This window comes from Schistocerca nitens, chromosome 7 (assembly GCF_023898315.1).
Source record: "Schistocerca nitens isolate TAMUIC-IGC-003100 chromosome 7, iqSchNite1.1, whole genome shotgun sequence".
Lineage (NCBI taxonomy): Eukaryota > Metazoa > Arthropoda > Insecta > Orthoptera > Acrididae > Schistocerca > Schistocerca nitens.
In genome coordinates this window covers 628766174-628791317 of record NC_064620.1, presented here as the reverse complement: position 1 = coordinate 628791317, position 25144 = coordinate 628766174, and the positions used below count along the sequence as shown (strand labels likewise).

General features: G+C 40.1%; 1 protein-coding gene across 1 annotated transcript in view; it reads right to left on the bottom strand.

The window, feature by feature from the left end:
* Nucleotides 1–725: 725 nt before the first annotated feature.
* Nucleotides 726–25144, bottom strand: part of LOC126195307 (uncharacterized) — a 144737-nt gene continuing 120318 nt past the window's right edge. The window contains exons 5-6 of the mRNA XM_049933867.1: nucleotides 9015–10394; nucleotides 726–1297 (exon numbers count right to left, since the gene is read on the bottom strand). Coding sequence (XP_049789824.1) covers nucleotides 1049–1297; nucleotides 9015–10394 — 1629 coding nt within the window. The 3' untranslated portion in view covers nucleotides 726–1048. The remainder of the gene's footprint in view (nucleotides 1298–9014; nucleotides 10395–25144) is intronic.

Sequence of the window (25144 nt, the reverse complement as noted above, 5' to 3'; positions counted from 1 at the left end):
CTTGCATTGATGTCCGCTCTAAATTTCGAGCTTCCATCAAACACAGCCTAGGAAAAAAACTACTTGTAAAAACATTTGTATCACATGTATTTACTTCTTTACAGGTAGATGCAGCATCCGCAAAAAGTCTGAAGTTGCAATTACATTGCCTGCTAGGTCATTAAAGTACAAGATCAACAGCAAGAGCCTGAACACAGCTCCATGGAACATGCCTGAACTTACTTCTAAATCTGCCAAGGACTCTCCATCCAAGAGCAAAGATCAATGGGCAATATGCAGTGAACTGCAGCTGGTGATATTAACTTTTGTCAGGGCCCCTTTGACAGCTGAAGAGTTCATAGAATCTGTATGTTTTATTTTGATTTTTTTTTATACCACTTATAAACTGATTTATAGGCATCAGTGCCTAAACATTGACAACATTGTAAAATTTCTGCTGAACTTCATTTCATTATTATGAAACCTGGAGCTTCATAATACCCACATTTGTTCCACTAGCATAAAAAAATTAAAGTGAGTACTTTCGTTAGAGTACAGTACAGATGTCAATGTGCAGGAAGCAACACTCTTTGCAACTACAGGAATGTCACAAGGCACTATCTTTTATTATTGAAAATTTGTGTTTCTGGAATATGCTACTTAGAACAGGGAGATTGATGTGTGTTTAGTGAGTCACAAACCCCTCACATCTGATTGCTTATTTTAACAAATGTAATACAAAGAAATATGGTGTTTATGCCTTTATTATGTGACATGCAAACTTCCTTCTTTTTATTATTAAAAATTCCCTAACAGTACAATTTATAAATACATGCATGGCAGTATATTGTTAAAAGGCTTGAAATATGTAGTGAAATTTGTGTTTCCTGTTTGTGTGAATCCATGATTCAATTTAATTACAAATATTCTACAGAGCATAAATAAACTAAGGTCTTTACTGCATACTAACTTATGGTTTTCTGAACAACCAAGAAAAAGAAGTACATGTCCAAATCTTCATTTAAATATTTTTTATGGTGTATTCTAAAGCTCAGAATGTCCTCTTTCCTCATCCCCATGTTGGCTTAGGTTCTTTAAATCTTTCATCTTGATCCACACTTGGTGGTGGTATGGCAATGTTTATAAATTTATTTTCTTCTAACTGCTTATCAATCCAGTCTCTGAAATAGGATAAGCTGGCATAGACTGCTGGTGTCCTGCTGCCTCCACAGCCGATGCCCCACGACACGATACCAACCTGAACATAGCGTCCGTCGTCGTCGGTGATGGGGCACATGAGTGGTCCACCACCATCCCCCTGCAACAAAGGGATTTGCTACTTTACTGACTGGTACATACTCTAAGCAGAGGGCTAAATCATTAATATACTCATAAAATGTAGTACTCTCTAAGTATCTTCTCTAAATGAAAATTAGGACTGCAACATGTTCTACATTTTGAAGGAACTCCTCACTGCAGATCAATTGGAATGAAAGTAACTCTAATCTAATCTAAATCATGTTGTGGCACACCTCAGTCCACCAGGGGACAAGGACATGACACAGTGCAGATGAAGTGCAAGGTATGGAATTTTCTGCGGTGGTAAGGATAGCATTTATACAGTACTCTACCCGGTCATCATAAATGGGGAAATGCTGTTCATCAAAGGTCACTAGGGAGGAATAAAGCCTCCAGTCAGCTTTAGAAGACTGAATTAGGTTTACACACATGTGGGGTACGAGTGAGCAAACTCTTAGTGCTCAGAAAATGGTTGCTTGAGTACATTTCAGAGACAATGGACCACTCAACCAACAGGCAAGTATGTCAGTGAAGGTCCAAATGGAAGAAAAGAGGTCGTGTGTGTGTGTGTGTGTGTGTGTGTGTGTGTGTGTGTGTGTGTGTGTGTGTGTGTGTGTGTGTGTGTGTGTGTGTGTGTGTGTGTGTGTGTAGACTGAAAGGAATGTGGATGCTCCAGTGTTAAGAAGTTGAGTTTATTTAGAAGGTCACATAGGAGGGCACCAAACTGATAAGTTCTGAGAGAGCCCCAAAGGGGATAGTGTGCATTAAAGTCACCAAACAGTGAAAAAGGAGTGAGGGAACTGACCAAAAAACTGGAGTATGTACCGATGATAGCAAATGACTGGAGGATGTAGACACTGCAAAGAGAAAAGATAAAGTGAGGAAGAATAATACGTACTGCAACAGCTTACAGTTGGGTGTTCAATGAGCTGGTTTAGTTATGGTTGTCATACCAGGTGAGTAGTGTGGTTCCCCCGTGAGATGGAATTCCATCTTTGGGGGAGGGATCAAACCAGATCGGAAAGAAATGCAAGAGGTCAAAGTGGTTCTGAAGACAATTTTGTTTCTTGGAGGAAGGAAACAAATGAACATTGCAATTCCAAGAGCAGCCATAATTCCTCCTTGTGGGATCTAATGCTGCAAACATTTGATTGGAGGAGAGTCATGGCAGGGAATGGGGAGGAGGGAGCAAATGAAGGGTAGTCACATCAGCTGCTACTGAGTACCAGCCTTTGAAGACTCACTGCTATGGTGTGCATAGGCTAGAGGATCCTGTTCCACAAGATCTACAGAGGTGTCTGAATTCTCCCTGGGTTGGCATGTGAATTCCAGGGCAGAAAAACAGTAGGTAGTGTGCACTGGTGAAATGTAGGTCAGCTGCTTGTGGGTATCAGGTGGCAACACCATTTAAGAGCATTTCTGAGTGGGGGAAGGTGAAGACCTTCTGACTCATTTCTTAGAGCCTTTGCAGTTGGCGGATGAAGAATTTGATGTTTGTTAGCTCAAGGAATGTAAAAAGTGTTCGCAGGAGTATTCCTTCTGTCCTTTCTAGCCTTCCGGTTGTGTAGCAAGTGATATTGCAGCTGGGGCGAAAGTTTGGTGGCTTGTTGCACACTGTAGGAGAAGGAACAAGGATACTACCATGAACTGGGAAATTTTACAACTGCAGTGCCGAATTTGAGGTCACAAGTCTGTGTGGCCATGTCCTTTGTGGAGCAAGGCATAGCAAGAATGGTACTGTAAGTGCCAGATGGAAAAATGCAGGGCTTTCAACTAGCCAACAACTTACAAGCGATAGAGTAAGGTAAGGTTTCCTTCATCTGGAACTCCCAGACAGCCTGGTCATTAAGATACACATGATATTCAAGGGATGAGGTGGCATGGTCGCCATTACAATTTATACAGTGAGGAGAAAGATGGGCAATCACCCACAAATAACTCATTTGGCCATGTTTTGACAGCACATGCAAGTGCGGTTGTAATGTTGGCACTGGTAGCAATTCATCAGGTTGGGAATGTGTGGCTGGACCATGATATCATAGCCTGCCTTCATCTCCAATGAAAGCACTACTCAATGAAACATGAGGAAAAGAGTGATGTAGGTACTAAGGATACATGAGGAAAAGAGTGATGTAGGTACTAAGGATACATCAGTCTTTTTCATTACCTGATGGACTGCAGTGACACACTGATCAGAGAAGTAATTCAGGATTTCTTCCTCAGTCAGACCATCAAGTGGCTGACTGTCAATAACACCACACAAAGAATTGAACTTACAAAGGACCTCAACACGAACAGGATGCCATGGAGGAGCGAAGCTGTAAGCAGTTATTGGGCTTTAAAGTCAAAAATGGTCTCCAGAAGCTAAGTCCTTTTATGTAAAGAAGAGCACGATTTCACAGGGCCTGCATTGCATCAACACCTGTCTGAATAATAAGTGGATTAGCTGCAGCAAAGCACAGACCAGTATGGGATAACACACTGAACCGAGGTGCAGCTGGGAAAGTCTTTGAATCTTTAGCCTCATTCTGTTTACGTTTAGTAGATGTATACAGATGATGACTGGGTGATTGTGAAAAAATCCCCACGACTGATAGCATCTCCGATGGTGCGCTCCTTCAACTAGGATCCGCCCCGTCTCAGAGGGAGGCTCACCTGCCTTATGTGATTGACTACATCTCCAAAACACCTGACAGAGGACCAACTGTCAATTTGGGAAGGTAACAGCTCAGTCAGTCACCCCTCCCTGGCCTAGGCCTGTACCAGGGGGTACATGCAAACCCTAGTTGTTGACCTTTGGCTGGGAATTGTGTGTTACCTAGTCACCAGTTACATGTAAAACACAAGGGTTGGAGCGGAGGGGGGGGGGGGGGGGGGGGGGTTGAAGAAGAAGAAGAAACCTCAAATACTTAAGTGGAGAAAGGCTAGAAGATGCATGCAGAAAGAAAAAAAAACAGATGAGGGACTGTTCTGATGCCAGGCTACCTAAAGTTCAGACCACATTCCTAAAAAATATCCCAGACATTCCCCAAGGGAGAGGAAGAAGAATAGCAGGAGGATAGATATGCAGCATGGAAATGGAACAGGTGCTGCAAAGACTTGGGCCCTTTGGTAGCCAAACACAAACTCACCATAAAGTAGTGAGACAGTGGGAGGGGGGCAGTATATTGAATGTGATTCTTCCTCTAACTCTTGCACTTATGTCAAAATGATTTATCAAAGTAAGTTACCATGAGGAAAAACACCTACTGAAATTGCTCGACAGAGGAAAAGTCTGAATTTTATGGAAAACCATTATGATACTAACACAGTATGGAAAAGAATATTGCACCTCTTCTGATAGCAGTGTGCCAGAGGTCTCTGAAGGAGCAAAGTGTTCCTAATGATTGGAAAAAGTGTAAGACAACCCATTTTTAAGAAAAGATGTCAAACAAATGAACAAAACTGTAGGCCTGTATCTTCAACATCTGCCTGTGTGGAATTTTGGAATACTTTTTATGCTTGTGTATTTTAGCATAACTGGAGAATAGAAATCTCCTCTGTATGAATCAACACAAATTCCAAAATACCTCAAAAGAAGTCTATAACAGCACACAGACAGATTCCGTATTCCTTAACTTGCAGAAGGCAAGTGACAGTTCTGTGCTACCATCTAATGTGTGTGTGTGTGTGTGTGTGTGTGTGTGTGTGTGTGTGGTGTGTGTGTGAATTTAGTCAGCAATGACACACACATTTATTCTAATTATTATTACCAGTGACCATTCCTCAACTATGGAAATGTGTTAGCACATTTACAATTACAGTGGCAAAGTGGTACCAAAACACAGTTCACATTTACTCAAGAAAATGACAATTCACACTTATCACTGCACAATAATACTTTATTGGTGAAGTTAACACTTCAGTAGTTGAATTAATCCAGTCCACAATGAGTTTAATTGAGACCAACAATTACTAGTTTTGAGACAATAAGATACCATACCCTTGATAATCATAAAGCAATGTGTAGCCACAAACTGACAATTCTGGGTGACAGCCAACTACTTATAGGATGGTGTAAAGGGCATAAGAACATACATTTCTTGTATTATACTTTGAAAATCTGCTGTGTTAGATTTCACTGTTTTGAGTGAACTGCAAGAACTTATGTGATTCTGGCTTACAGAAAATGTTGATGGTCAAAAATTTATAACAATACATGCACACTACTATTCTTAAGGAATGTGAATCCCCTTGTTTCTAAGTATGAATGACATATTGAAAATCATGGTGTATTACATTAAAATAAGCATTAGTGAGTTAATTAATCAATGCTGTAAGTTATTGTGCAGAAAAATTAAAATAACAAACAAATAGTAAAAATTTGGAATTTCACAGTGGTTACAATGAAATCTACAATGGAAAATTGGGCTGTTTGTAAACTTAAATACTAATTATCTCTTCAGTTAATTAGTTTCTGGCAATTTAAAGAACTTTACATGAAAGTTGGAATGTTTGGATTTCTTTTGGTGTGTATAATCTTATAGAATTATGCCAGTTAGTTCACAAAGTCTTCCACATATCTTGTTGTAGTGTTAACTTTAATTAATCAAACTATTAATTAATCTGATCTATATCCAATCTAATGGTACCAGTGGAATCAGAATCTGAATAATAAATTCAAGCAAAATTTAGTCTAAATAAGAAATGGAGATTATTAAGCAAGTGTCAATAGATAAAACGTTGGAAAATAAGAATTAGCAAAACAAATTTGTTAATTATGTGGTTATAAAACAAAACAAGAGGTCTGGCACTTTGTGCAGGGATTTGCAGTTTTGTTTTGTTTTGCTTTAGGGTGCAAAAACAACTAAGGTCATGTGTGTCCAAGTTGAAACTATAGAATGCAGACAGAGGAGTTAAAACTACTATACGTCAATCCCAATTGAAGTGAGAGAAGACAGCTAAAACAGGGATGTGGAGAAAGGGCTACAAAAGACACCATATAGAAACAGTGGTCCAGAACTGAAAATTAAATGCCCTTTGCCATATTTCTATGATGGATACAAAAGTAAAATGTGGTCAACAGCCAAAGCATCTTTTCTAAAATGGCTGATAACTCAGGTGGCAAACCCAAGTGGGAAAATAAATGATTAAAAAATGGGCATTCCATCAGCAAGTGGTGGACAGTTAAAACTTGGATGCAATGTGTACTAAATGGTGGGGTAGTGACCCTTAACAAATGACGATGGCTAAAAAGGCAGTGCCCAATACGCAACCTAGTTAAAATGACCTCACAGTGGGAGGGCCGAGAGGAGGTCATCCAAACTGCAGGGAGAGGCTTAAGAATCCAGAGCTTATTCCCATGAAGGGAGTTCCAATGGCAATGCCAAAGTGAGACCACCTCCTGACAGACAGCAACACAGAGATCATCAGAGGGATTATAGGAACTAATGGGCTGAGGTATGTGGACTGCAGCCTTGGCAGCAGCATCAGCAGCCTCATTTCCTGGCAGACTGACATGACCAGGAACCCACAAACATCACAGTGGCTACATTGAGAGTGAGCAAATGACAGTTTTCGTGGGCCAGTTTCACTAAGGGATAGACAGCGTACAGTGCACACAGACTTTCGAGGTGCTGAGAGAGTCTGAGCGGAGGACACAATTGGAAAGTCACGTCGCTGGATGTATTCAGTGGCCTGATACAGGGTGAAGAGCTCTGCTGTAAATACTGAGCAGTGTGCTGGAAGCTGATATCGAAAAATGTTGGCGACAATGACAAAGGCAGGATTTGCAGTTGACCCTGAACATAAAAAAATGTAATGTGTCTTGCAGGAAAAGGCAGAAATACCAATTATTGTATTATTATATGATTACAGAATAGTCACTGGAAGACATTACATTCATACAATATCTAGGAATAAGTGTGCATAACAATTTGAAGAGGAATAACCATGTACAACTGTTAAGGCACATGACAGAGATTCATTGGAAGAATCTTCAGAAGTGTACTTAAATGATTAAGGAGGTAGCTTACAAAAATCCTCATTTGATTACACTTTAATATTCCTTGTCAGTCTTAGTTCCTTACCATACATGATTCATGGAGAAAAGAGAAAAAGATCAAAATAAGGCCAGAGCATTTCATTACACATTCATTTAGTTAGTATGTAGGCACTGAGGAGAATTATTTGGGAGCACATGCATGCTGCTAACTGATCTGTTTTAATAATGACAGACCATGTCATACATATCACTCAAAATTTATGACAAAAGAAACATTACACTGAGAACACCCACTATCAGTTTACTAAATATACATTTGACAAAGTCAGCAAAGATGTGACTGATTAATGGCAAAATTAATTCAAAACAAATCTAAATTTCTTTTGACATTGTCACATACTTCGCAAATTAATATTTATTTATAATCTCTCAACATATGCTGTTTGAATTAATAACACAACTTACTATTGTCAGCGAACTACCATATCTTTCCAAATTTTAAACTATTATCTGGACATCGGTAAATGTGTGTAGCAAAAACAGTACACAATCTCTGATTTTAAATAATTTTTCTGTGTGTGGAAACTTGGTTAAGAATTATCTTTCACAGCTCAACTACAGTCTTATGAGATTTATCATTAATGCACTAATGTGACTATCCATATGCAAGAGGCAAAATTCCCTATGTGCTCACATACAAATAATGTCCTCGAGTCACATATCAATCCCTTATACCAATATCTATAAAAACTAACTGCCGATATTATGTACAGTAAACAATTGTTGCTGGAAGCAGAGATCAGCATTACAGAAGCATTTAATTCTGATTGATACTGCAGCTTTTGATTAGTTAAGAGGACTGAGACTGCCACACACTATATAATTCCAATTTATGGCTTATATAAGGGCAGTCAAATGAAAACAAGGAAAATGTACAAAAAGAGTAAATTTTTTGTCATTGCAAATGTAATCACTATCACTGTTAATACATTTATCCCACTGTGAGACAAGACAGTTAATGGCTTCACAGGCAAGTGTTTGCAGCTGCCTACAGAGCCTCAGCTGTATGCAGGAGTGTACACAGTCATCTGAAGCAAATCTATGGTCAGCAGCTTCTTTCTTAAAGGCTTCAAAAATATGGAAATCTCATGGGAAGAGGCTGGGACTGTGTGGAGGATGTGTAAGGGATTCCCAGTGAAACTTCTAAATGTGGGTGCCCACATGTTGCCAAGAATGTTTTGACTTTACTGTAGAAGTTTCACTCGGGAGCCCTTACACATCCTCCATAGAATCTCCGTGTCCATTCTTTCCGTGCTCCGAAGAAAGATGTTTGTGGCCATTAATTTGCTTTGCACAAAAAGGTAGGCATCTACAAACATTTTTCCATCAAGGAACTGACTGTCTTGCCTCACAGCAGGATAAATGTATTAACAGTTATGGTGATTACTTTTGAAAGAAAAAACAATCCATTTATTTTTTTCCCATGTATTTTGTTTCTGTTTGACTTCCCATTACACTTGCAAATTAAGTTATGAAAATGATAGTCTATAAAATTAAAACTATATAGTGCATTATTTAATTGTACCAATTACTACTCTGAAATGAGCATAGTCTTCTTCTAGAAAAAATGCATATTTTGCTCAGAAAGTACTGGCATGTTTTAGAGTGACTATGTTTTCAATCCACATACATAGTAACACCCTAGCTGAAATGTCAGATAGTGAGGTGAAATTCATTCACCATAGGAGCTTACATCAATTGGTGTCACTTCAGTTGAACTCTCTTTGGAATCCTGTGGCCAGGAGTAGGCACTGTCATTTGTTTGTGGCCCTGTGACACCTCCAGTGTAGAGAGGTGTCACTGTATTAGTTGCAGCAGTTGGTGACCATGGATTTTTATGCTCATCCTTGTTTGCATTTTCTTGATATATGTTCGGGCCAGGGTAGTTCTGGTTCGGGCCAGGGTACTTCTGGTTCGGGCCAGGGTAGTTCTGGTTCGGGCCAGGGTAGTTCTGGTTCGGGCCAGGGTAGTTCTGGTTCGGGCCAGGGTAGTTCTGGTTCGGGCCAGGGTAGTTCTGGTTCGGGCCAGGGTAGTTCTGGTTCGGGCCAGGGTAGTTCTGGTTCGGGCCAGGGTAGTTCTGGTTCGGGCCAGGGTAGTTCTGGTTCGGGCCAGGGTAGTTCTGGTTCGGGCCAGGGTAGTTCTGGTTCGGGCCAGGGTAGTTCTGGTTCGGGCCAGGGTAGTTCTGGTTCGGGCCAGGGTAGTTCTGGTTCGGGCCAGGGTAGTTCTGGTTCGGGCCAGGGTAGTTCTGGTTCGGGCCAGGGTAGTTCTGGTTCGGGCCAGGGTAGTTCTGGTTCGGGCCAGGGTAGTTCTGGTTCGGGCCAGGGTAGTTCTGGTTCGGGCCAGGGTAGTTCTGGTTCGGGCCAGGGTAGTTCTGGTTCGGGCCAGGGTAGTTCTGGTTCGGGCCAGGGTAGTTCTGGTTCGGGCCAGGGATTTTGTACTTCCACCCAAAAGACTGTGGATTACTACTAGTGACATGTGGGTTCCCACTGTTGATGTTAGACCCATGTAAGTTGTTGCCATTGTAAAAGTTCCCAGAATTTGTGTTTGGGTATCCATTATAATTGTACAAGGCTCCACCAGAGTTTGGTACATTTTCAGCAGAGTTCTGAGGGCCATTTTTGTTATCAAACTGCTTATCATTTTTGTGAGGAAATTTTCCAGGGGTCAGGGGGTTCGGGTGAACTGTAGAATGTGTGCCTTGAAGGAAGGGGTTCCAGCCATAGAAGACTTGGTTACGCTGATCAGTTACTGGGTTGCCTTGATGACTAAATGGCAGATACTGTGAGAGCCACTGCAGTGAAGGTATATTTGGATTTATTCCCAGAGTGTTAAAGAAATGTGCATATATTCCTGGAGTACCATAGTTGGGTATATTCTCTCTTGAGCTTACTGCATGTCTTTTATGTCCACCAGAGCCATAAAGACTACTCCCATTATATGTAATGTCAGATAGCTTGCGAATGTCAGTTTTCAATTTGACAGAATCATCGTCATTTTCCTGTAGATGGTCCCTAACGAACGGACGTTCTGCTGGCACTGCTTCAGTGTAACTGGTATTGTGCAGAAGAAAGCCCTGAAAAACCACAGGCAAATAGTAGTTTTTATGTTTCCACACCAATTATTTAATTCTGAGAGTGTACCATTGGTATGAAAAAATATTTATGAATTATTATAATTACAGCACAGTGTCATGCTACTGAAACATTCGTCATATGATTATGCTAGAGACAATGATGATTATGCTGGTAGTAATTATTTGGAAAACTGAATTTCAGAAATTTTAGCATAAAAGGGCACAATATAAAGCACAAAAAAATTTGTTTGTTACAAGAAGACATATCTTAGCACAGCAGTGAATGACAGTCATGTGCTACACTGCATAGAGATTAATATATTCCAATTAATGATTTTAAATACTGATGGTGGACACATAGCATTCATTTGGTGAGAATGTCTGCAACTTTCTTATTGCCTGATACAACCTTAATGTCTAGATTTCTGTCTTTAATTTTTTCAGGAATATAGTGCATGAAAACATCAATATGTTTTATGTCTTATGAAATTCAGGTTTTTTAGCCAGTTCCATGCCATGAGCATTATCAACAAGACGAGCAGGAACAGAAGTGAAATTTCTTCATAGATCTTGGATAGCCATATTCCTATTCTTGGCACTCTACTGGCAGTCACATGTTCTGACTCTGTTGTTGACAGTTATATGCACTGTTTCCACTCAGTAGCCTAGGTAACTGCTGCTCCAATAAATCTTGCAATCACTTCATAAGTGTCAAGTTGCTGTTTCACTAACAATCAGCATCAGTATACATTTCAGCCTTCTGTTTGTATGGCTAGCATCATACTTCACACTCAGTGACAATGACCTTTTTATATACTTCAGAATCCTTTTTACCAAAGACTAGTGATTTTATTGAGGATTCTCTAAAAATTTTGATGCGTAACTGACTCCTAATGGGCCGTCAAGACCTTGTACTCTCAAGCTAAATGAGACCACCAATTGCTTTTTAGTTTGGAGCGTTAACTGGTTTATCATTGTTCAACTCACATGGCTGTAGATATTGCTCAGCTGGAACTGACACAGGATTTGCTTCTGTCACATTAAATGGCTGAAGAATGTCTTTAGTATAACTTTCTTGACTAAACTCTATAGGTCCATTCTCATGATATATAATATTAATATTTAAGAAACATCCTACTAGCTCAGCTTTAATCTTGAACTCCTCTTGAACATCCCTTAGGAAAACTTCAGGATCTTTCATACTTGCAGATATTAATCCATTGTCAACATAGAGAACTACCGTCAACCTGTCACTGCAGTCTTCTTGATAGACCAGGTAGCTAAGGGTCTGCCTAAGTTTTTATCGGCAGCAGTGATGACCACAGCCATCTGTTTGTTAAATAGAAATGGTAAGAGAGATGTGAGTGACAAAACACCCTACAAGGTATTCTGTGCCATTGCTGCCCACAAAAACTTAGACCTTTAGCTAGCAATATGGTTTGAGCTAGTTCCACAACAGTTCTGTTGGTATGCTCAGCACATCCATTTTTCTCTGTGGTATAAGGATTTGTGATGATGAGTTGTGAGTTGTATAACACTTATATATGATTTATTGTCATCTAATCTTTAACTCCAGTATCATCAAATTCTAACTCACCATTACATTGAAATGATTTTTGTGAATGATCCAAAGATCCTTCACAGTGCTCACCATTTATGCAATCTTCTCTGGAGTCTCAGCCTTCTGCTTGAAAAAATATGCTATGCATAATCTTGAAAAAGTAAAGCAGAAAAATATTCACCTCCACCAAGTGATCTATACACCATAGGTCCACACTTCTCCAGGTTGTGTGGCACAATACTATTGTGACTGAAAACTGCTGCAATGCTACTTCACTGTAACAGAAGACTGACAATATTCTTCACCAAAGCCTCCAGCACCACATTGTTTCAAGAATTGTTGGATATGACATTTGTTCATATGACCCAAGTGTTCATGCCAAATTTGCAACTATTCCTTTCATGCAAGATTTACTCCAGGGTTACAAGAAGGATTTTTTTTTTTACTTGAATAATCATCTTCAATAAGTTTCCATTGAATATGCTAAATGCTTTACTATGCCCTTGTTTTGGAACGCACTTGTCTTTTAATAAATAGAAGTCTAATCTATTGTCCATAGCAGATGATACAGGAAAAAGATTTCTTCTCCCATCCATTCGACATAAAGAAACCTTCAAAATACATAGGCAACCCCTTTTCCTAGTGTTTTCATTGCCAAATCATTGCTCATGCAGAGCTGAAGTGGTTTTGCAAATTTAGTAAACTATGTATACCCCTCAATTTTCTTATAAAATGTGATACGTTGCTCCACAACCAGTGATCCATGAGTCCTCTATCAATTCTGAACTCATTACTTCAGCAATGAAAGCCTTGTTATTCAGCTCACTTATTTTGGCTATGGACCTTTTTTTTTTCTTTACAGTTCTACATCTACATCTACATCTATACTCCGCGAGCCACCTTACGGTGTGTGGCGGAGGGTACTTATTGTACCACTATCTGATCCCCCCTTCCCTGTTCCATTCACGAATTGTGCGTGGGAAGAACGACTGCTTGTAAGTCTCCGTATTTGCTCTAATTTCTCGGATCTTTTCGTTGTGATCATTACGCGAGATATATGTGGGCGGTAGTAATATGTTGCCCATCTCTTCCCGGAATGTGCTCTCTCGTAATTTCGATAATAAACCTCTCCGTATTGCGTAACGCCTTTCTTGAAGTGTCCGCCACTGGAGCTTGTTCAGCATCTCCGTAACGCTCTCGCGCTGACTAAATGTCCCCATGACGAATCGCGCTGCTTTTCGCTGGATCATGTCTATCTCTTCTATTAATCCAACCTGGTAAGGGTCCCATACTGATGAGCAATACTCAAGAATCGGACGAACAAGTGTTTTGTAAGCTACTTCTTTCGTCGATGAGTCACATTTTCTTAGAATTCTTCCTATGAATCTCAACCTGGCGCCTGCTTTTCCCACTATTTGTTTTATGTGATCATTCCACTTCAGATCGCTCCGGATAGTAACTCCTAAGTATTTTACGGTCGTTACCGCTTCCAATGATTTACCACCTATGGCATAATCGTACTGGAATGGATTTCTGCCCCTATGTATGCGCATTATATTACATTTATCTACGTTTAGGGAAAGCTGCCAGCTGTCGCACCATGCATTAATCCTCTGCAGGTCCTCCTGGAGTACGTACGAGTCTTCTGATGTTGCTACTTTCTTGTAGACAACCGTGTCATCTGCAAATAGCCTCACGGAGCTACCGATGTTGTCAACTAAGTCATTTATGTATATTGTAAACAATAAAGGTCCTATCACGCTTCCTTGCGGTACTCCCGAAATTACCTCTACATCTGCAGATTTTGAACCGTTAAGAATGACATGTTGTGTTCTTTCTTCTAGGAAATCCTGAATCCAATCACAAACCTGGTCCGATATTCCGTAAGCTCGTATTTTTTTCACTAAACGTAAGTGCGGAACCGTATCAAATGCCTTCCTGAAGTCCAGGAATACGGCATCAATCTGCTCGCCAGTGTCTACGGCACTGTGAATTTCTTGGACAAATAGGGCGAGCTGAGTTTCACATGATCTCTGTTTGCGGAATCCATGTTGGTTATGATGAAGGAGATTTGTATTATCTAAGAACGTCATAATACGAGAACATAAAACATGTTCCATTATTCTACAACAGATTGACGTAAGCGAAATAGGCCTATAATTATTCGCATCTGATTTATGACCCTTCTTGAAAATGGGAACGACCTGCGCTTTCTTCCAGTCGCTAGGTACTTTACGTTCTTCCAGAGATCTACGATAAATTGCTGATAGAAAGGGGGCAAGTTCTTTAGCATAATCACTGTAGAATCTTACGGGTATCTCGTCTGGTCCGGATGCTTTTCCGCTACTAAGTGATAGCAGTTGTTTTTCAATTCCGATATCGTTTATTTCAATATTTTCCATTTTGGCGTCCGTGCGACGGCTGAAGTCAGGGACCGTGTTACGATTTTCCGCAGTGAAACAGTTTCGGAACACTGAATTCAGTATTTCTGCCTTTCTTCGGTCGTCCTCTGTTTCGGTGCCATCGTGGTCAACGAGTGACTGAATAGGGGATTTAGATCCGCTTACCGATTTTACATATGACCAAAACTTTTTAGGGTTCTTGTTTAGATTGTTTGCCAATGTTTTATGTTCGAATTCGTTGAATGCTTCTCTCATTGCTCTCTTTACGCTCTTTTTCGCTTCGTTCAGCTTTTCCTTATCAGCTATGATTCGACTACTCTTAAACCTATGATGAAGCTTTCTTTGTTTCCGTAGTACCTTTCGTACATGATTGTTATACCACGGTGGATCTTTCCCCTCGCTTTGGACCTTAGTCGGTACGAACTTATCTAAGGCGTACTGGACGATGTTTCTGAATTTTTTCCATTTTTGTTCCACATCCTCTTCCTCAGAAATGAACGTTTGATGGTGGTCACTCAGATATTCTGCGATTTGTGCCCTATCACTCTTGTTAAGCAAATATATTTTCCTTCCTTTCTTGGCATTTCTTATTACACTTGTAGTCATTGATGCAACCACTGACTTATGATCACTGATACCCTCTTCTACATTCACGGAGTCGAAAAGTTCCGGTCTATTTGTTGCTATGAGGTCTAAAACGTTAGCTTCACGAGTTGGTTCTCTAACTATCTGCTCGAAGTAATTCTCGGACAAGGCAGTCAGGATAATGTCACAAGAGTCTCTGTCCCTGGCTCCAGTTCTGATTGTGTGACTATCCCATTCTATACCTGGTAGATTGAAGTCTCCCCCTATTACAATAGTATGATCACGAAACTTCTTCACGACGTTCTGCAGGTTCTCTCTGAGGCGCTCAACTACTACGGTTGCTGATGCAGGTGGTCTATAGAAGCATCCGACTATCATATCTGACCCACCTTTGATACTTAACTTAACCCAGATTATTTCACATTCGCATTCGCTAATAACTTCACTGGATATTATTGAATTCTTTACTGCTATAAATACTCCTCCACCATTGGCGTTTATCCTATCCTTGCGGTATATATTCCATTCTGTGTCTAGGATTTCGTTACTGTTCACTTCCGGTTTTAACCAACTTTCCGTTCCTAATACTATATGCGCACTATTTCCTTCAATAAGAGATACTAATTCAGGAACCTTGCCCTGGATACTCCTGCAGTTTACCAATATTACGTTGACTTTTCCTGTTTTTGGTCTCTGAGGACGGACGTTCTTTATCAACGATGATAATGTCCTCTCTGGTAAGCCGTCAGGTATTTTATCGTTTCGCCCAAGGGGGGGTCCCTCTAACCTAAAAAACCCCCGTGTGCACGCCACACGTACTCTGCTACCCTAGTAGCTGCTTCCGGTGTGTAGTGCACGCCTGACCTGTCTAGGGGGGCCCTACAGTTCTCCACCCAATAACGGAGGTCGATGAATTTGCAACCATTATAGTCGCAGAGTCGTCTGAGCCTCTGGTTTAGACCCTCCACACGGCTCCAAACCAGAGGACCGCGATCGACTCTGGGCACTATGCTGCAGATATTAAGCTCAGCTTGCACTCCGCGTGCGATGCTGGTTGTCTTCACCAAATCAGCCAGTCGCCGGAAGGAACCAAGGATGGCCTCAGAACCCAAGCGGCAGGCATCATTCGTTCCGACATGTGCTACTATCTGCAGCCGGTCACACCCAGTGCGTTCAATAGCTGCCGGAAGGGCCTCCTCCACATTACGGACGAGACCCCCCGGCAAGCACACCGAGTGCACACTGGCATTCTTCCCCGACCTACCCGCTATTTTCCTAAGGGGCTCCATAACCCGCCTAACGTTGGAGCTCCCTATAACTAATAGGCCCGCCCTCTGTGACTGTCGGGACCTTGCCGGAGAATCGGCCACTGGCCCAACAGGCGAGGCATCCTGTGGTGGCTCGGAAACGATGTCATCACCACTAGGAAGTACCCCGTACCTGTTGGAAAGGGGTAAGGCAGCTGCCACGCGGCCAGATCCCACCTTCGCCTTTCGGCCAGGCACGCGCGAGCCCACCACTGTCCGCCATTCACCCTGGAGTGATGGCTGACCGGTAAGATGCTCACTGCCGGAAGACGCAGCGACATCAGGGGTTCCATGCGATTCCAAGGCCACCGAAGTAGGCATAGGTCTCACCACAGTTGCCCCAACGCCACTACGAGCCGACGCCTGCGCCTCGAGCTCGATGAGCCTAACAGACAAAGCCTCCACCTGCCCCCGAAGAGTGGCCAATTCTCCTTGCGTCCGCTCACAACAACCACAGTCCCTGCACATGACTATGTTTACCCTACAAGCGAACGGTGTACTCACCTTATTAGCAGCAGGAAATCGAAGTGCTCTCTCACCGACGGTCTAACCGACACTGAGCTGTTCTAACCAAACAAACAAAAGCCTGTACGATACGAGGGTCGATAGCAACGGCGATACTGTACACTACACTGTTATTAAAATAAAAGGTTGTGTCTAGTAGGCACTCAAACACGCAAGAAATTACAAAAATAAAATAGTAACTACCCAGATAACTGAAAATAAGTTGTACCTGTTTGAAGCTCGTAAAAATGTGTAACAAGCGAACGGTGTACTCGCCTTATTAGCAGCAGGAAATCGAAGTGCTCTCTCACTGACGGTCTAACCGACACTTTTTTTAATATGTCCAGGTATACCACAACCAAAACATTTCACTCCTTTTTGTCTATTCTCTTTTCATAATTATTTGATGAAGTAACATTCCTGCTAGTGATACCATTTGCATTTTTCATTTCTTAAGGGTTTTTTTTTGGTAGCAAAGAGTGCAACTCACTCATCTCATTCCTCTCAATGATAAGCAAGATGACTCATTAGATGGTAACATGTCCATTAAATGTTTTAGTGTCTGTTGATTTTCAGACCTTGTCCTCCATGACTGCCTTACACTTTCATAGCTGTCAGGCAATATGTCAAGTAGTCACACCATTAATAATGGTTTATCAGGTTTCAAACTGAGTTGCTGCATTCAAAGAACTAAGTTATAAAAATGATCAAGCTGTGTCACCCTCTCATTGCCTGATCTCCTGGGAAAATGGAATTCTGACCCCAAAGAGTGTGCAGCTTGCTTTGTTTTCTGTTCAAACATGACATGTAGCTTGTCACTCACTCACTCACTCACTCACTCACTCACTCACTCACTCACTCACTACCAGCAATGCCATGACAATTCCGGCAATGATATGACTTGCTGCACAATCAACCTTGTTCCAAGCCCTTAGCACAGCATTAAACACACCTATTTCTCAAGACACAAAGGAATTAATGACATTAGCTGCCAGTGGGCATTGATTTCAATCAATCGGTAAAGTTGAAGCTTTGTTCTGGACTGGAATTTGAACCAAGGTCTCCCACTTACCAGGCAGCACCATCCAGAGACAATGGTAACTGCAACTGCATGGGCTATCCTAGTACAACTCCTGTCAGACCCAACTTCTCAACTTAACCACACACTATTGATGTAGGGCCACTGACTGTTATTCTCATTACACGTGGCATTTTGCCCATTCCTGTACGAATTAAAACGTGGTGTGGCATCTGTAATGAAGCAAATGCAATGCAGTGAAGAGACGCCCCAGAGACCATTTTGAGTCAGCAGCCACCATGAACCAAGACACAAAGGAATTAAAAACATCAGCTGCCCATGTGTATTGATTTAACTTTCCCCATTGATTTAAATCAGTGCCCACTGGCAACTAATGTCATTAAAATGGTCTCTTCTTTCAGACATGTTCAAAAGAACAGATACCACATCTATAGCATCTGGATAAGTTTACGTCATATACACTGGCAAAGCCACCGGCTTTTTGTATATACTTTTAATGTGCCATCTGACACACCTAATAAGCGTCTTTCTGAAAACTTCCATATGGTCCAATTTTCAGCCCCACTCAGTTTCTCAATACCACAGGAATCTAATGCAGCCTCATGGTACCCAAATTTACAGCTGTAAAAATTCAACATGAGAATGTGCATTAATTTTTCACTTGTCCACAACACAAACTGAATGCATTGCTCAACACATGCTAAAGCATTTCTGGCCTCACATAATGCAAAGTTACATCATCCACTTTCTTGAACCACAGACTGAGCCCATGACCTACTGCAGGGGGAAAAAAAGACAAAATATAAAGCACACACATGATATGGTTTTAGGTTGGTAACAAAACACACTTATGTTACACTGCATAGAGATTAACATTAAATACTTAATTTCAACAGTGTTAATACTATCTCATTACAGCTTCTTTCACTGACTATTTCCGTGTTACATTAGTAAAATAATTAAAGTAAGTATAGATACAAATTCTTATTTGATGTTATACCATGAACTGAACAGCTTGCTGAGAATTTGATGGCAGAACTGTACCTGCAGCTCTGGCAGAAATCTTAACATTTCATGTGCGCATGCTGGACACTAATATTTTCTGTAAAGCTGAGAAAGCCCGTATTTTCTACTGGGTGTTACCTTTGTTTTGAATTCTTTGATTTATTAATTTTTTGTGCATGATGCAAATTTCTAACCCAATCTGATAATGCAGTATACAAGTTTAAATTACTGTCCAAGTTGTTTGGTTACCAAATGGCTCTGAGCACTATGGGACTTAACATCTATGGTCATCAGTCCCCTAGAACTTAGACTACTTAAACCTAGCTAACCTAAGGACATCACACAACACCCAGTCATCACAAGGCAGAGAAAATCCCTGACCGCCGGGAATCGAACACGGGAACCCGGGGTTTGGTAACCTTTCATTCTTTAGCCGGCCAAACTAATTGCTAGCACATGATTCTCATTGCAGACTCATCCTTTTTTTCCATTACATTTATGTTGACAGTAGTAAGTTAGGAACCTGAATGTGTTCGTGAGGCAACTATATCCCCTTCTATCCCGACTGTGTTCGAAGTCCCAGAATTTAATATGGCTCTGGTTGGCTCTGAGAACTATGGGACTCAACATCTGAGGTCATAAGTCAAGAATTTAATAATTGCAGATGATTTTAATGTAAATTTTCTAAATGAGATCAACAGGAAAGTAGATTTAGAACATGTACTTGAGTCTTTTAAACAGATGACACTAGTAGATTTTCTGACTGTAGTTAATAATAACTGTGAATCTCTGACAATTGACTTGTCTAAATCGAGAGTAATCTCTATCAGGGTATGTCCAATTTTAAGTGCCCTTACTGATCATGACAGCAGTTTTCTACAGTCACTGACAGTCTGTGCATTCTTGGAAATCTTTTGGAATAGTAAGTGAGGATACAACTATAGTCTGCAAGAGAGACTAAAGTATAGTTTTCAGTGAAACAGATGTAAATAAAATGTATTATAATTCTTAAATGAATTAATGTGTGTCTTTGAAGCTACCTTTCCCAATAAATAATTACAAAGAGCCCTATAATCACTGTCAAGAAAACATTGGTCACTGCAGGAATAAAAACATTCTGCAGAACGAAGCGTTTGCTATACAGACATCTCAAAACTTGTAATGACCCAAGAAACAACAACACTTCAGACTTTACTGTAGCACTTTAAAGAAATCTAAGAGTATGTGCATTAATATAAACTGAAACGTCAGAAACACAACAAAAACCAATTTAGAGAGTGATAAAGAGGGAAAACTGACAAAAAAAAAAAAAAAAAACACATCACAAGTAGAAATTAAATAATCTTAAATGGTTGCAGAAATAATGAAATATTTTCTGACAGCAGCAGAGAAGATGAGCTGTAAAGGAAGTGTGGATGAAGCAATGGACCTTCACAGATTGATTGTCAACCATATCAAAAGCCACAATAGCCTCAACAATGGTCAGTTTTGGTTTCATTCTGGTTCTTGTACTGACCAAGGAATATTCTCTTAATAATGAAGCCTATAATGGAAAAAATGTCTCTAGTAGGTATTTTTGTGATATCTTGAATGATTTCTATTGTGTAAACCATCAAATTTTTTTTACAATAGCAGAGTGTAATGGTTTAGGCAGATTAAATAAATAAATAAATAAATAAACAAGTAAACAAGGGGAAGCTAGAAAGCCAGGCATGGAAAAAATTTTAAAAAATGTTGGATTTGCTTTCTGTTGAGGTCTCCTGTTAATATTGTGGCAAATTCATCCCAAATGTTAGGTCAATGCCAATATTGGTAGACCAACAAACTGCCACAGAAGTTCACTTCTGTGACTGGAAATGTCAACATACAGTTAATTTAAACTACGCCATAACATTTCATATATTCCCTGATTGGAAAGTTTTGTTTAGTATCTACACTTTGTAATACTCTTTATTATTCTTACAGGCTTTAATTCAGACCATTTCTAACTGAACAAAAGGTTCAAGGTATGTTTACTGGTCATGACCTTAAATAATTCTCTCAGGTACCAATGTGGCTGCATTTTAAACTACTCCCACTTTCCACTGAGGTCTGCTTTCTGGTACTCAAACTTATGTTTTGTCTTCCTTGCAAGTTATTTCTAGAGTCTTAAGAGCTAGCCTAGCAGCATTCAAGCCAAATCTTTTCGATTTATACTTTTATTTTGTATAGAAATATGAAGGTTATGAGCTAGTCTCTTACAGTCAATGAAGCAGTCTCTAGTCTCTCTGTCTTTGTACCCACACACCTTATTCATTAAAGCAGATCATAGAAGGTCTTATCTGGGTATAGGATGGCTGGAAAATTTACAGTTTTAACCAGAGTACATAATCTTACTATCAAATAAAAAATGCAAGTATGAAATTTTGGCATTGATATTTGGTTGTAAAGCTATCTAATGAGAAGTAAGTACATTACTATTTAACATGGTATCATTATCAACCAGAGTTAAATGATATATGCCTTAATAATACAAGGAGTGAGTTATTGCTTGTATTTAAGTTCCTTAATCATAGTGTTATCATTGGAGGACACTGATGATGTTTGGTTTGTGGGGCACTCAACTGTGCAGTCATCAGCACCTGTACACAGTCCAATACCTTCCCCACAGTCCAATACCTTCCCCACAGTCCAATACCTTCCCCACAGTCCAATACCTTCCCCACAGTCCAATACCTTCCCCACAGTCCAATACCTTCCCCACAGTCCAATACCTTCCCCACAGTCCAATACCTTCCCCACAGTCCAATACCTTCCCCACAGTCCAATACCTTCCCCACAGTCCAATACCTTCCCCACAGTCCAATACCTTCCCCACAGTCCAATACCTTCCCCACAGTCCAATACCTTCCCCACAGTCCAATACCTTCCCCACAGTCCAATACCTTCCCCACAGTCCAATACCTTCCCCACAGTCCAATACCTTCCCCACAGTCCAATACCTTCCCCACAGTCCAATACCTTCCCCACAGTCCAATACCTTCCCCACAGTCCAATACCTTCCCCACAGTCCAATACCTTCCCCACAGTCCAATACCTTCCCCACAGTCCAATATTTTTCACAGTCCAATATTTTTCACAGTCCAATATTTTTCACAGTCCAATATTTTTCACAGTCCAATATTTTTCACAGTCCAATATTTTTCACAGTCCAATATTTTTCACAGTCCAATATTTTTCACAGTCCAATATTTTTCACAGTCCAATATTTTTCACAGTCCAATATTTTTCACAGTCCAATATTTTTCACAGTCCAATATTTTTCACAGTCCAATATTTTTCACAGTCCAATATTTTTCACAGTCCAATATTTTTCACAGTCCAATATTTTTCACAGTCCAATATTTTTCACAGTCCAATATTTTTCACAGTCCAATATTTTTCACAGTCCAATATTTTTCACAGTCCAATATTTTTCACAGTCCAATATTTTTCACAGTCCAATATTTTTCACAGTCCAATATTTTTCACAGTCCAATATTTTTCACAGTCCAATATTTTTCACAGTCCAATATTTTTCACAGTCCAATATTTTTCACAGTCCAATATTTTTCACAGTCCAATATTTTTCACAGTCCAATATTTTTCACAGTCCAATATTTTTCACAGTCCAATATTTTTCACAGTCCAATATTTTTCACAGTCCAATATTTTTCACAGTCCAATATTTTTCACAGTCCAATATTTTTCACAGTCCAATATTTTTCACAGTCCAATGTTTTTCACAGTCCAATATTTTTCACAGTCCAAGCTAGCCAAAATCACAAATGATGATGATAAAATGATGAGGGCAACACAGACACCCAGTCCCCGCACAGAGAAAATCCCCAAGCCAGCTGGAAATTGAACCCGGGACACCGTGATCCAGAGGCAGCAACACTAGCCACTAGACCACGAGCTGTGGTCATTGGAGGACACTGATGATCAGTCAGCCAGTTGATATGATTTCAGTTTTTTTAGGGGGGGGGGGGTGTGGCAAGGCATCCTATGGCACATTACTAAATGCCTTCTCTGGAAACTACTGGCAACAAATTGACCTGACCTCTCTGAGGGAGCCTACACAAACTGGTATCAGTGACCATGAGGCAGTTGCAGCAATAATGAATACCAAAACATGAAGAGCAACTAAAACAAGCAGAAAGATAGATATGGTCAGCAAACTGGACAAAGAAACATTGTCATACCTCAACGAGGAACTTTAAATGTTTAACTCAGACAGGAGCAATTAGATGAACTAATGCTAAAGTTTAAAAGAGCAGTTCACCATGCACTGGATAGATGTGTACCCAGTACAACATCCATAATGGGAGAGAACCTCCATGCTGTACAGTCACTGTAAAGAATCCTATAAGGAAACAGAGACTACTATGTAACAGGTATCAAACAAAGCATAGGGCTATAGGGGGAGGCTGAATGAAACAGATTTTGCAGTCAAGAGAGCAATGCATGAAGCTGTCAATGATTACTGCAGCAAAATATTCTCAAAACATCTTTCACTAAACCCAAAGAAATTGTGGTCACATATAAAGGCTGTTAGTAGCACCAAAGTTAGTGTCCAGTCTCTCACAGACAAGACAGCAACTGAAATTGCAAGTTGCAAAGCAAAAGCAGAAATGCTTATCTCTGTTTTCAAATGTTCCTTTACAAAGGAATGCCGAAGAGTAATGCCCAAATTTAATTCTCACCCCACTTGAGCTGAAGCAAGTTGAGTATCCACTCTCATCTGCTGTGTGTATGATCTTACATATTTAGTGAGTGGCAGGAAAGTATTTTGACATATGAATGCCTACCATTTGAAAATATATATCTCCAATTTTTCCATCAGGTAGGTATCTAAAATTATCTGAAACTAATTATCTTCAAAATCAATTAACATTGAAGCTTCAGACCACTGCTAACTTCAGTTACAAATTATGTCAAAATTACTGTTAGGCTCTGATCTTTGACATTATAATTTTGTTGACATAATTTTATGTTCGATTTGATGTACAGCATTGCATCAAGCTGTCAATGACTACAGTAGCAGAATATTCACTAGCACTAATTGGAATTTTGAAGGTCATAAAATATTTTATTTAAGATGAATGCCATCAATAATGAATAGTGTAAAACATTGTTCATAGGTGAAACTGCTTATAGACCTAGCACACCTGAGGTCAGGCAGTCTGCAGTGGAGAGTAAAGGGAGCAATATCTATGTCTCTTCTTGTGAGCACTGTGCTGTAGTCTGATAACCAACATTCTGAAATATTTGCATGTATTGCGTACAAGCCATTTTCTTCACTCATGGGTTTAATTTATGACTTCTGTGAAAGTAATTACTAATTAATTATGAGTGAGAACTTAGAGGAGCACAGTGATTATTGACTCCTATGAACAACTGGTTAGCAGGGTAGTGTTGACAGACTTATGGATTATTTCTGTCCACTATCTTGTCAAGTTCCTTAAATGTATGCAAGGACAGTGATCTGATGAACTGATACACTGAATTTTTATCTCATCTGAATCATTTTGATGTACTGGACCATGTTGTGTGATTACTGCACTAGGACAATTTAACATTATGAACTAGTGTAGTAGGTAAAAATCTACTTTTCTTTGATTCAAACTATCTATGAGACCCAAAACTGGCCATATCAGTGAATAATTTACACCAAGAGCATAATTAAAGTGTTTTAAATCTACCTCTGGTATTGAACACAATACTGCTATAGACTATTAGTAGAACTAACATCTTTCACCCAGTTTTGAAGCCAGTACAGTTATCAAGAAGAACAGAAAAGGCTTATGCAGAAGGAAGCAGGTTTGTCACACACTGAAAAAAATTTAGTGAAATAGATATTACTGTCAGTGGTATTTAGAAACAGGTGAAATCATTGAAACTGATCATATCTCTTGGGTCCATTGGAGTCCTTGTCAGATTATATATCCCATTTGCGAAGGAGTTAGCCTCTCTACTAACTGTAATCTATCACAGATCTTTTTAACAAAATAGCATGCCCAGTAACTGAAAGGAAGCTCAGATCACACCTCTCTACAGGAAGGGAAGCAGGAGTGAGCCACAGAGCTACCATCCAATATCATTGACACTGACTTGTTATAGAACCTTATAACTTATACTGAGCTGAAACATAGTAAGATATCTCAGACTGTTGTCCATTCCAACCAGCATGGATTTCAATAACATAGATCATGTGAAACCTAACTGTTACTTTTCTCACACGACATCCTGAAAGCCATGAATCGAGGCAGTCAGGTAGATGGGCAACAGTTCTCTATTTCAGAAAACTTTTGACTCAGTAACACACC